Genomic DNA, 13,541 nt, shown 5'->3' with positions numbered 1-13,541 from the left:
GCCGTGTTATCTCCATTCTCTGAGAAACGTGGCTGTCACACACTCCAGCATTACAGTTACTACAGAAACAAAATGACTAAGTGGGATAAGGGTCTGCCAGGGGTGCTGTGTGGGTGGGGATTCTCTTAGCCCCTCCTCTCAGGTGTTTGACAGGCAGATCTCTCTTGTGCTGAAAATGCACATCCCCCCCAGTCAGGTTAACATTAGTAACTTCTCCAGTTGACAGCATCAGTGTGTGAGCAGGTGTGTAGGTTAACATTAACAGTGTGTAGGTTAACATTTGCAGTATGTGAGCAGGTGTGTTGGTGAACATTAGCAGTGTGTGAGCAGGTGTGTTGGTGAACATTAGCAGTGTGTGAGCAGGTGGGTTGGTGAACATTAATAGTGTGTGAGTGAGTGTGTAGATGAACATTAGCATTGTGTGAGTGAGTGTGTAGGTTAACATTAGCAGTGTGTGAGTGAGTGTGTAGATGAACATTAGCAGTGTGTGAGTGAGTGTGTAGGTGAACATTAGCAGTGTGTGAGCAGCTGTGTTGGTGAACATTAGCAGTGTGTGAGCAGGTGTGTTGGTGAACATTAGCAGTGTGTGAGTGAGTGTGTAGGTTAACATAAGCATTGTGAGTGAGTGTGTAGGTTAACATTAGCATTGTGAGTGAGTGTGTAGGTTAACATTAGCAGCTCATACAGGATGCAGGACAGTTCAGCTGATCATCAGCCTTGATGCTGTGGTGCTGACCCAGTTCTGCCTGACGGGAAGTTGAGGGCTGTGGCAGGAAGTAGAAGGCTGTGCAGGACTTCTGCTTCAGGTCATCACTGCAGGTTGAATATAGAAGTAATAAAGGAAGTATCCAGTAGGGGGCAGTGGTGCTCTGAGCTGAGGACAGCAGCAGCTGTTGAAACTTCCTGATCTTTTTAAACAGGATGTGTCAGGCTATGTGTGTGTGTCAGGTTCTTTTTCCCCTTTTTTCGCAGTGTTGGGTGCACTTCCTGGTTGAGTAGATGTGGGATGGTGTTGAGTGCAGGGTTGAAAGCATTACTGGGCACAGTGTGTGCTGTGTTGGGTGCAGTCTACATTTTAATTGTCTGGCACTTTTTTTCCCTGTACTCAACATACGGTACAGAAATAATAAAACATAATTACAATCAATTCAAAGATACAATTAAATTCATAAGCAGAAAATGTACTCAGCCGTATTGGTATGAATGCAAGATTGTGTAACGCAGTGAAATATGGAGATGCTGTACAGTGTCTGAATGCCTTTTGCCACAGAGAGTGCCAGATTCCTCCAGTCACAAAGACCCTCAGCAGACTGCAAGCAATGCAATGGCACAGAGGAAGTGTATCAGGCAAAGTCGCTATATACCACTTACACAGAACCTGTATTGTATGAATGAATACACACACGATATGGAAGAGAATAAGTACACATCTCAATGATACTATACAATCATTACAAGACTACATGATTTAGTCTTAAAGACCCGTTTCTAAAGGAGTTTTTAATATGGACTTTAAAATGTGAGTCAGAACTCCTGATCGGTGTGGATCTGTCACCCCCCTCCCCCCCCAGTGGCTGCTGAGGAGAGGGCCCACTGTGTGTTTTAGGGGCTCCTGTTCTGCCCCTTCTGCTGGGGGGGGGATTGGGGAGGGGGGAGGGTTTAATGGGGGACACAGCTGTGTTTGTGTTGGTGCTATGGGAGGGGTGGAGGGGGGATGCGGAATGCTGTGGAGAGGCAGTAGCTGGGTTGTGTGCCCCCCCCCCCTTGTCTCTCTGGGTGTGATGCACAGATCCAGATGCAGGATTGGAGAGCAGCCATGCGGGGGGGGGGGGTGTTTTGGTCAGAAGTGCAGAAGCAGGCAGTCAGGGGTGGGGGGGGGCTCTTTATTCAGACTCCTCAGTTTCCTGGATCTTATTTAAACTCCTTTTATTGCTGTTGAATCCCATACAATAATGTACACTATGTACAGTACCACTACAAACACTAATACACTCTAACGTACGCTATGTACAGTACCACTACAAACACTAATACACTCTAAGGTACACTATGTACAGTACCACTACAAACACTAATACACTCTAACGTACGCTATGTACAGTAACACTACAAACACTAATACACTCTAAGGTACACTATGTACAGTAACACTACAAACACTAATACACTCTAAGGTACGCTGTGTACAGTACCACTACAAACACTAATACACTCTAACGTACGCTGTGTACAGTAACACTACAAACACTAATACACTCTAAGGTACCCACATTAATGTACGTTACAGTACTACACACTAATTCACACCACACACTACACTCATACTGTGCATGTGCGTGTGTATATGTGTGCACGTGCGTGTGTACATGTGTGCGCGCGTGTGTGTGTACGTGTGTGTGCGCATGTGTGCATGTGCGTGTGTGCGTGTGCGTGTGTGTGTGCGTGTGAGTGTGTGTGTGTGTGTGTATGTGTGTACGTGTGTACGTGTGTGTGTGTGCGTGTGTGTATGTGTGTACGTGTGTGTGTGCTCGTGTGTGCGCGTGTGTGTGTGTATGTGTGTACGTGTGTGTGTGCGCGTGTGTATGTGTGTGTGTGTGTATGTGTGTGTGTGCGCATGTGTGCGTGTGTGTGTATGTGTGTGCGTGTGCGTGTGTGTGTGTGTGCGTGTGTGTGTGTGTGTACGTGTGTGTGTGTGTGTGTGTGTGTGTGTACGTGTGTGTGTGCGTGTGCGTGTGTGTGTGCGTGTGTGCGTGTGTGTGTGTGTGTACGTGTGTACGTGTGTACGTGTGTGTGTGTGCGTGTGTGTATGTGTGTACGTGTGTGTGTGCTCGTGTGTGCGCGTGTGTGTGTGTATGTGTGTACGTGTGTGTGTGCGCGTGTGTATGTGTGTGTGTGTGTATGTGTGTGTGTGCGCATGTGTGCGTGTGTGTGTATGTGTGTGCGTGTGCGTGTGTGTGTGTGCGTGTGTGTGTGTGTGTGTACGTGTGTGTGTGTGTGTGTGTGCGTGCGTGTGTGTGTGTGTGTGTACGTGTGTGTGTGTGTGTGTGTGTACGTGTGTGTGTGCGTGTGCGTGTGTGTGTGCGTGTGTGCGTGTGTGTGTGTGTGTATGTGTGTACGTGTGTGTGTGTGCGTGTGTGTATGTGTGTACGTGTGTGTGTGCTCGTGTGTGCGCGTGTGTGTGTGTATGTGTGTACGTGTGTGTGTGCGCGTGTGTATGTGTGTGTGTGTGTATGTGTGTGTGTGCGCATGTGTGCGTGTGTGTGTATGTGTGTGCGTGTGTGTGTGTGCGTGTGTGTGTGTGTGTGTGTGTGTGCGTGTGTGTGTGTGTGCGTGCGTGTGTGTGTGTGTGTGTACGTGTGTGTGTGTGTGTACGTGTGTGTGTGTGTTCCCTCGCAGTACTGCGTAATAACCATACATTCCTCCTGGCTCACGGCTCACGGCTCACGTTAGAAAATGAGGGAAATAATCTTTCTAGAAGGAAAACCCAACACATTACAGCAGGGGGAAAGCATTTGAGCAGCCCCACCCAGCCAAGCAGTCTGCTGCTGGCTGCACAGAGTTGGGTTACGCAGTGTTGGGTTATGCCAAGAGCAGGGGCGCTGAGAGAAAGTGAGAGAGAGCGGGAGGATGATAGAGAGGGGGAGTGAGTGATGGAGGGAGAGGGCGAGAGGGTATGAGAGAGAGAGAAAATGGCAGAAATGCTCTTGATGCGTGGAACCAGGATGTGATTGATGTGAGCCCTGCCAGGCTGGCTGCACTTGTCAGAGGTGCTTGGGTCGCGTTTGGGTCTTAAGCGCTTTGTCTACTGTTTTGTTCTCAAGGTTTCCAGATGGCCCAATGTTGAGTCTGGTGAAGCTTCAAAGCTGTTTGGGTGTGAGAGTCCCAGGACGGTGTTTTTAAGCAGAGAGAAAGGTGATATGCAGCATGGATCTGTTTGCACCTGTAGGATGTTGTTTTAAACCAGTCTTCCCCACCCGTCCCAAATGCCTACTCTTAGCCCACCACTGACTCCACCCACTCTACCCCCTTACACCCGTAACTCCACCCACTCTACCCCTTACACCCATAACTCCACCCACTCTACCCCTTACACCCATAACTCCACCCACTCTACCCCTTACACCCATAACTCCGCCCACTCTACCCCTTACATCCATAACTCCACCCACTCTACCCCTTACACCCATAACTCCACCCACTCTACCCCCTTACACTCATATTTTTTGTTTTGCAGGTAGTTGTAGTTCTGAGGTTTAGTTTGGTGGTGTGATGGAAAATGTAGTCTTGGTTGTGAGGTGTAATTTTGGTTGTACTTGTGTGTTGTTTTGTTGTGAGGTGTAGTTTGCTTGTTGGGTCTGGAACACCCGTTGTATAGGCTGTGATCTTATGACCACGTGCTGCCTCGCTTTTTCTCATGACCCTGGTTGTCTGAGCACAGCCTGCTGGTCCTGCAGACCATGAGAGGATGTTTTGAAATGGATGATGTCACTGGGTGGCAGAACTGCCCCCCCCCTTCCCCACAGTACCTTTTCCCCTCACACCTTGTTTGGCAGCAGTGGTGGGCGGGGTGGAGGTGGGGGTGGGGGGGGGTGGGGGTGGTGGGGGCTGTGGGTGTGGGGTCGAGGGGCGCTGGGGCTGTTTGTTTTTGGAGCAGTGAGTCATGCTGTTAATCTGGCATTTCCATTTCCTGTCTGTGTCCTTTTTAACATTCTGCTCCACGAGCCGGTCTAACGGGACTTTTTACCCAACCCCCCTCCCCCTCCCCCTCCCCACCACCGCAGGACCCATTCATAATAAAGAGCTCCCACTGCAGGTACATACCGTTCCCCTGAACGGGGCTGTCTGGCCCGCGCGGGACAGACGCTGTGCCCCACAGACCCCCGTCACCCGCTGGGACTGAGGTCTGTTCCTGTTTATTCATAATGAGCACAAAACCCAGGACAGAACAGTCTCCCGCGCGACTTTTCAGCATTGCTGTTTATCAGTTGGGTTTAATACTCTGTGTCTGTTTTTATTACTGTGTGGCACTAGTTATTATTATGTATCAGTAGTTATTACTATACGTCAGTAGTTATTATTATGTATCAGTAGTTATTACTAGGCGTCAGTAGTTATTATTATGTATCAGTAGTTATTACTACGCGTCAGTAGTTATCATTATGTATCAGTAGTTATTACTATGTGTCAGTCGTTATTATTGTGTCAGTACTTATTACTGTGTGTTAGTAGTTATTATTGTGTCAGTGGTTTTTATTGTGAGTCAGTAGTTATTACTGTGTTTGGGTTACATTGCAGAAATTTTATCCTGCTAATTACGGGTCTCTTGAAACCTGATTACAGTTAGACCCATATTACCCTCGTGAAAAAGCAATTGCCTCCTTAGTTACTGAATCAAGCAGTTAACCAAATTTAATGGATAATTAGATTTAGATGATTGAACACAGCCAGTCTTGATTGCAGCCAGCCCTGTTGAATCTGAACCTCACTCATTGGGAACCTTACCATCAGAGTGAAGTAGTCACCACATAGATTCTAAAAGTGCCCTATGCCATGATCAAAATAAAGAGATGAGGGAAGTTGTTTAAATATATTAGTCTGGAAAGGGTTACAAAATAATTTCTAAGGCTCTGGGACTCAACTGAACCACAGTACGAGCCATTATCCACAAGTGCAGAACACTTGGAACAGTGGGCATGACTTCACAATAAGAAAGAATGGATTTCTTGGGAGAGTAGCAAGGCAGAAACCACTGCTAAACAAGAGAGGCATTAATGCTCATCTCACATTGGCAAAAAAAAAAACACCTGGATGACCTCCAGCACTTTTGGGATACAGTTCTATGAACAGATTCAAAGAGTCAAAAATAGATGGTTTTGGATGATACAGCCCCCTTTATGTCTGATGTAAATCGAATGCAGCATTTCCCAGTAAGAACATCATACCCACAGTCAAACATGGTGGTGGTGTTGTCAGGGTATGGGGATACTTTGCTGCCTCAGTACCTGGACTACATTGCCATTATTGAAGGAACCATGAATTAGGCTCTGTACCAAAAAAGTCTTAAGGACAGTGTCCAGACATCTGTCCATGAGCTGAAGCTGAAGTACACACACACACACACACACACACACACACTCACGTGCGTACACAAACAAAAAATGCACACACGCATGCACACACACGTACATATGCAAACACCTACACAAACACACCTCCACACACACACACACACACACACACACATTCCTGTGGCTAAAATGGCTCTTCCTGCTGTTCAGTAGGGCAGGGTGAATGAGAGGTACATTCCTCAGTGCCTTCCTCTATTTTAATCCCTCCAGCTGATCCCTGAACAGAACCTCTGAGCTGAATTCTGAGCCGTGGCTACTAGACCTGAGTAGCTGGCCATTCTCTCTCAGCACGTCCTGGCCCACATTCTCCTGCTGTGTTTAGGGTGTTGGTGTTAGTGGTGTGTTCAGGCTGGTGGTGGTGTGTTTAGGGTGTTGGTGTTAGTGGTGTGTTCAGGCTGATGGTGGTGTGTTTAGGGTGTTGGTGTTAGTGGTGTGTTCAGGCTGGTGGTGGTGTGTTTAGGGTGTTGGTGTTAGTGGTGTGTTCAGGCTGATGGTGGTGTGTTTAGGGTGTTGGTGTTAGTGGTGTGTTCAGGCTGATGGTGGTGTGTTTAGGGTGTTGGTGTTAGTGGTGTGTTCAGGCTGATGGTGGTGTGTTTAGGGTGTTGGTGTTTATGGTGTGTTCAGGCTGATGGTGGTGTGTTTAGGGTGTTGGTGTTAGTGGTGTGTTCAGGCTGATGGTGGTGTGTTTAGGGTGTTGGTGTTAGTGGTGTGTTCAGGCTGATGGTGGTGTGTTTAGGGTGTTGGTGTTAGTGGTGTGTTCAGGCTGATGGTGGTGTGTTTAGGGTGTTGGTGTTAGTGGTGTGTTCAGGCTGATGGTGGTGTGTTTAAGGTGTTGGTGTTGGTGTTAGTGGTGTGTTCAGACTATGATTTTTGGGGAAAATGGGGAGCACCTCTAACCTCCCACTCATCCCTCCCGTACCACTCCCATTATCCATAGAATGCCAGGAACACACAGGTGTTTCCCTGTGGTTTATACTGTCTTTGGAAGTGGAATGTTTGTGCATGCTCCATCTGGCAGCAGAAAACTCTGAAGCAGCTTAAATAAACAGCGAGTAAACACCAGAAACAGAAACATTGCTGTGTTCTGGACAGATAGCCAAACTCTGTATTCAGAAATTTCATTTGTTTGGTTAATTTGGACAGCAACATTGTTCTGGGTTGTAACTCTAGAGAGAGAATTCTGTGATTCTGTGTGTGTGTGTTTGGGCGGGGGGGACAGTCATAAGATCAGGCAGGACAGGGTGAGGTGGGTCACATAGGAGCAATGTTCACACAATCGCTGTGCTCAACCCCCATCAGGTCGTCCAATCGCTGTGCTCAACCCTCGTCAGGTCGTCCAATCACTGTGCTCAACGCCCTTCAGGTCATCAACTTATTGTGCACTCCAGTCCAGTCACAGGTTCTGATTGTGTATTTGTGGCCTTAAATAGCCTCTGGGCCTCTGGTTCAGCTGAGTCTGACCCACACACAGGAGCTGCTTCCTCTCCTTGGCCTAAGCAGGCTGCCCCTTCCTGACCTGGTTACGTGCGGTCAGCTCTGGGCCAGTGGTCATAGTTTCTGACTCTGAAGTTTAAACTTTTAAAACCAGCAGCTATAAACGCCTGGTGGAGTGAGTGTACCCTGCTGTGTGTGGGGTGCTGAGCAGAGGCAGGTGATGAAGCTCTACAGCTGCTGCAGGTGTGCAGTAACCAAGGTCATAACTTCCCACAGAGGGGGGCTACCCTGGTCCTGGAGAGCCGCAGGGTCTGCTGGGGTCCCCAGCCATGGTCCTGGAGAGGAACTGCTACAAAACTGCTGCTGTGGTTTCAGTGATGTTTAGTGTGTAAATCAGGATGTTTTTTGGGTTCTAGTTCAGTGTGTAAATCAGGATGTTTTTTGGGTTCTAGTTCAGTGGCATGAGCACGAATGACCTCACAACCTTTCCTCGCCATCCGTGCCTTCAGAGCTGCCAGTGTTTCTGCTGTGATGCTTCACTGGGTGGTCCAACGCTCAGACCAAACACAGCTTTACTGGAACCTGTGCCCTGGGGCTGGAGGAGAAAAAACAACAAGGTTTCTCTGTATTTTTATATTTTTAAGCTGTTTCTCTGGCGGCCAACTGTAATATGTGGGTCAGAGTGAGAGTGCATTATGGGTGAGTGTGAGAGTGCATGATGGTATATTTCAGTGATAAGCAACCCTATCCTGTAGGTTTTCACTCCAACCCTAACAGAGCACACCTTCTTCATCAGCTGAAGATCTTTGTTGAGCTGATAATTAGTAGAGTTGGGAGTGCCAAATTAGGGGTGAAATAAAAACCTACAGGATGGTGCATCTTCAGGAACAGGGTCGGTTACCACTGATGAATTCATGGGTTGGGATCAGCTTGAGGCGTGGGAGTGTGGATGGGGTCTAAACGTCCTTCAGCTGGAGGTAACGTATGAGAATTTACAGTGGATCCAGACAGTTAGGGTTAGGGTAAGACTGACAGTGACATTTTAGGGTGGAATCATATAATTTGTGTGTGAGGTTTTAAGGTGGATCCATATCTTTCAGAATACCATTCCCCAGAGAAGCTTTTGACAGGTGTGTGCATGCAGACTGTGTGTTCATGTGTGTGTACGTCTGCGTACGTGCATGTGTGTGTGTGTGTGAGTGTGTGTGTACATCTGCGTGCGTGTGTGTGTGTGTGTGTGTGTGTGTGTGTGTGTGGGTGTGTGTGCATCACAGACAGAGGGAGGTCATGTTTGGAGACCAGCTCAGCGTAAAACATGTGTTGAGCAGATCTAAATGCTGGTTTGTGATTGGCTGGTGGACAGGAAAGGCAGAATTGTGGGGCCTGAAAACACACACACACACACACACACACTGACACACACACACACACACACACATGCAGACATACACACACACACACATGCACGCATGCAGACATACTCAAATACACACACACACACACACACACACACATTGACATACACACACGCACACACACATGCAGACATACATACACACACACACACACACACACATTGACATACACACATGCGCAGACACACACACACTGACATACACACACACACACACGCTTGCACACCATCATACTCCATCAGCACCATCATACTGACAGAGCGCAGTAAGGATTTAGGCTGAGCGTCATACTGACAGAGCGCAGTAAGGGTTTAGGCTGAGCGTCATACTGACAGAGCGCAGTAAGGGTTTAGGCTGAGCGTCATACTGACAGAGCGCAGTAAGGGTTTAGGCTGAGCGTCATACTGACAGAGCGCAGTAAGGATTTAGGCTGAGCGTCATACTGACAGAGCGCAGTAAGGATTTAGGCTGAGTGTCATACTGACAGAGCACAGTAAGGGTTTAGGCTGAGCGTCATACTGCCAGAGCGCAGTAAGGGTTTAGGCTGAGCGTCATACTGACAGAGCGCAGTAAGGGTTTAGGCTGAGCAGAACCAATGGGCCAGTCCTTCTGTAGCAGCTTCTCCAGGAGCTTCAGCTTCCGAGTGCTGATCCTCTCTGCAGTCCCCACGCCCCCAGGAGCTGGAAGGCAGTGGACATCATTCAGGTTAAAGTTTAATCTCTTGTCAACAGCGAGATTGCTTTTATTTAGTGCTGAATATAAGACACTTTCCCATTGTGACAGCCTGCAGACTTCATGGGTATGAACAGTCAACTGTTAAACATTGTTCAAATGAGGTTATGTTATAGTGTTGGATGACTGTGTCAGGGTTCTTGAGAACAACATTGTGGAGTCTGGGTTCTATAAGAGAACCCTGATGTTGCTAGTGAACTGCAGTGCAGGGTTGGCGAGGTGCAAACACTCTGAACTGAACTGTTACAATCTAGCATCTGTCAGCAGTGTGGTGTGAGGTCCTCTTATTACAATCTCATAGGGATCTCATTCCAGCCTCCCATTGAATCAGGCCACCCTCCTCCTCAGGCCGGCTGGCCCCCTCGCTCTGTTTGCAGAAGGATCAGCTGTGAGCTCGGGCCCCTGGAAGTCCCCGTCCGCTATCAGCACTCTGTGGCCGCCGTGTTGCCGTGGGAACCGGGGCAAATGCCGCTGAGCTCTGTGTGGTTCTGACGATGCTGTTCTCCGTGCACACCTCACCTCCTCTTCCCCTTCACCCCCTCTCCCCACTACTGCTCCTCCTCCTCTGCCCCTTCACCTCCCTCTCCCCACTACTGCCCCTGCTCCTCTGCCTCTTCACCTCCCTCTCCCCACTACTGCCCCTCCTCCTCTTCCCCTTCATCTCCTCTCCCACTACTGCCCCTGCTCCTCTGCTCCTTCACCCCCTCTCCCCACTACTGCCCCTGCTCCTCTGCCCCTTCACCTCCCTCTCCCCACTACTGCCCCTCCTCCTCTGCCCCTTTACCTCCCTCTCCCCACTACTGCCCCTCCTCCTCTGCCCCTTCACCTCCCTCTCCCCACTACTGCCCCTCCTCCTCTGCCCCTTCACCTCCCTCTACCCTCTACTGCCCCTCCTCCTCTGCCCCTTCACCTCCCTCTCCCCACTACTGCCCCTCCTCCTCTGCCCCTTCACCTCCCTCTACCCTCTACTGCCCCTCCTCCTCTGCCCCTTCCTCCACCCAAACCTGTTACACCTCTTCTGCATACTCAGTGACGAGCCTCTCAGAGCAGATGTAATTTTCCTGCCTGCAGTTTTCCTTGTTGCCTAGGCGGGAGACAGAAACATTCCGTAATCCACTCAGTGCAGTTGCAGCTGAATTCTGTGGTTGGCCACCCTGTGGCCACAGATGGTAATGCAGATGTTGCTTAATCAAGCGATCAAGTTCAGGGTTTCAGTGATGGGGAAACACTGTTATGGTACTGAAATTCCAGTCAACACGTGAAACCCACATAAGCACTTCAAGGAAGCTACACAAGAACTGTGAAAATGTTGTTGGCTGTGAGTTGCGCGGAATGGGTGGCCTGGCTGTTTTTCTGTGTGTGGGAGACCCCACAGTGAGACCATGTGTGGGATGTTTGTTTTTCACTGTGGAGAAGCATAACATTTTGGGCTAAGACTAAAGACCACAGTTCCATGAAACATGACTGCCTCCCTGCCCCGCCCGTCCCCCTGCCACACCCGTCCTCCAGCCCCGCCTACCTCTGCCCCAATAATCCCCCTGCCCCACCCGTCCCCCTGCCCATCCCCCCAGCCCCACCCACCCCTGCCCCAATCATCCCCCAGCACACACAAGGCAAACATTTTCTTGTTGCCATGGCTTTGTTTCTTGTTTCACATCAATGCCTGGTTTGCATTAAAACCATAGAATGATTGAGCTGTATGATTATAAACATTTCAGCTCAGCACTGGACTCCTTGCCTGTACCTCATTCCAGCGCTTTCTCTCTCAGTCTGTACTGTACTGTCTGTACTGTCTGTACTGGAGCCTATCCGTGCTGCTCCATCGCTGCCTCTCTCAGTCTGTACTGTTCTGTCTGTACTAGAGCCTGTCCGTGCTGCTCCATCGCTGCCTCTCTCAGTCTGTACTGTTCTGTCTGTACTGGAGCATGTCAGTGCTGCTCCAGCTCTGTCTCTTTCAGTCTGTACTGAAGTCTGTACTGCAGTCTGTCAGTGCTGTTCCAGCTCTGCCTCTCTCAGTCTGTACTGCAGTATGTACTGTCTGTACTGGAGCCTGTCAGTGCTGCTCCAGCTCTGTCTCTCTCAGTCTGTATTGTCTGTACTGCAGTCTGTCTGTGCTGCTCCAATGCCATCTCTCTCAGTCTGTACTGCAGTCTGTACTGGAGCCTGTCAGTGCTGCTCCAGCTCTGCCTCTCAGTCTGTACTGCAGTCTGTCAGTGCTGCTCCAGCGCTGCCTCTCACAGTCTGTACTGCAGTCTGTCTGTGCTGCTCCAGCACTGTCTCTCTCAGTCTGTACTGCAGTCTGTATTGGTGCCTGTTTTCGGAAAGTGCCTGGAATGGGCATTTTCCGAAAACAGTTCCCGTAAAGAAACGGGTAAGAAACGAACTGTTGGCCGTGGGATCTACTTCTAAAGAGTGCGCACAAAACAGGCCGAGTTCCGACCAGTCTTCAGTTACCGCGCGCCTCACAGGAATTACAAAAGCCATCTGGAATTTGAATATTTTCACCCCTTTGGGTCGCGTGGCATGTCACTTGTTTCCTGGGCAACACCCCTTCACGGTGTATTTAAACGGGCGCTTCTCACTCTCCAAAGCAAGTACTGAGTTTTAAGCGAGTCTGAGTGACCGAGAGCGAACGCCTGAAGGTTACCGCAAATCCACTCAACAAGAATAACATTGGATACCGCCTGGCAACTGAAGATGCCTGCGATCATTCTGACAAACACCGGTCTTCTTCTGCTCGTTTTTTGCGCGGTAAGCATGCAATGTAACTTTTTAATTATTCTGTTTTGAAAAACTCATGATTTATTCAGTGATGTTTTCTCTGTAATTAATCATAGACCTTACTGCTATTGTCATAGGAAACAACTGCATGAAATTCAAATAATTCACTAAATAATCGCTATGGCCATTTCTTAGACTTACAACAAGCTTAATTTGAACAGCTACAGTCACAACTATACGGAGCATAAAAAAGCATAACCACAAAATTGAAACGATATCAGTTATTTTATTATCCAATTACCACCACCCTGTTATTTAGCCTGCAGATAGGCTACAATGTGTTTCTATTACTACTAACAAAAGTTTTTTTAGGTTTCAGAAAGAGAAATGTTTCCGTCCACGTGGGTAAGAAGTGCACTTCAACAACTCCGCGTGGTCATAACATAGAGAGCATGACAGAGACGCACTTAACTCTCCGTGCGCACAGATGTGATTGATGTAAATGTAGCGCTTCACAAGTGTGCGGCGCTGTTCTGTAAAAAAGCAAACGGCTCAACCCGAGTAGCATATAAGCACCGTATTCTAAATGCGATCGTTACGGGAAACGAGGTTAAACATACTGGAGCCAGGAAACAAAGGAAGGGGCTTGTATCTCGTGCACACAACGTTCTTACAGCTGCATTCTTTATAGAAGCGGTCGTTTCGAGATGAATGTATCCGCTTTGTTACGAACAGTCATCAGACCTGTTCAATTTATGGGTCTCCTGAGAACACTCAGTAACTCACGTGTTGGAGTATGTGGACTCATCCGATCTGTTTCCTGTATTTTTATCTCATTTTCATTTTGAGATATACGTGAATCTGGTTCTACCTGTGATCATATTATTGGCCGGTGAAAATTAAACTTAATTCTCCTGAAATATTACTTAAAGCAAGTTGCATAGCTCTAACTGTTATGTAACTGCTCCGTGTCCCTCTCCCCAAATTACACTTTAATAGTACATAATAAGCATGCATTTAAGCATGAAGTTGAAAGAAGCTATTTTCCAGTTCGCATTGGCATTATGAGCAAATGTCTTCACCTAGTGGATACCAACGGTATCACAACAAG

The 13,541-nt window shown here is 48.4% G+C and overlaps 1 protein-coding gene across 2 annotated transcripts in view; it reads left to right on the top strand.

Moving 5' to 3' along the window:
* Positions 1-12,017: 12,017 nt before the first annotated feature.
* Positions 12,018-13,541, top strand: part of ccn2b (cellular communication network factor 2b) — a 6,238-nt gene continuing 4,714 nt past the window's right edge. The window contains exon 1 of one of the 2 annotated variants that reach the window (XM_035409258.1): positions 12,018-12,460. In XM_035409258.1, the coding sequence (XP_035265149.1) occupies positions 12,407-12,460 (54 nt within the window). In that variant the 5' untranslated portion in view covers positions 12,018-12,406. The remainder of the gene's footprint in view (positions 12,461-13,541) is intronic. The other variant, XM_035409249.1, reaches the window with a different exon arrangement.

Source organism: Anguilla anguilla, chromosome 1 (assembly GCF_013347855.1).
Source record: "Anguilla anguilla isolate fAngAng1 chromosome 1, fAngAng1.pri, whole genome shotgun sequence".
NCBI classification, from domain to species: domain Eukaryota; kingdom Metazoa; phylum Chordata; class Actinopteri; order Anguilliformes; family Anguillidae; genus Anguilla; species Anguilla anguilla.
The sequence above is the reverse complement of the archived record's forward strand: the minus strand, read 5'-3'. Positions and strand labels throughout refer to the sequence as shown.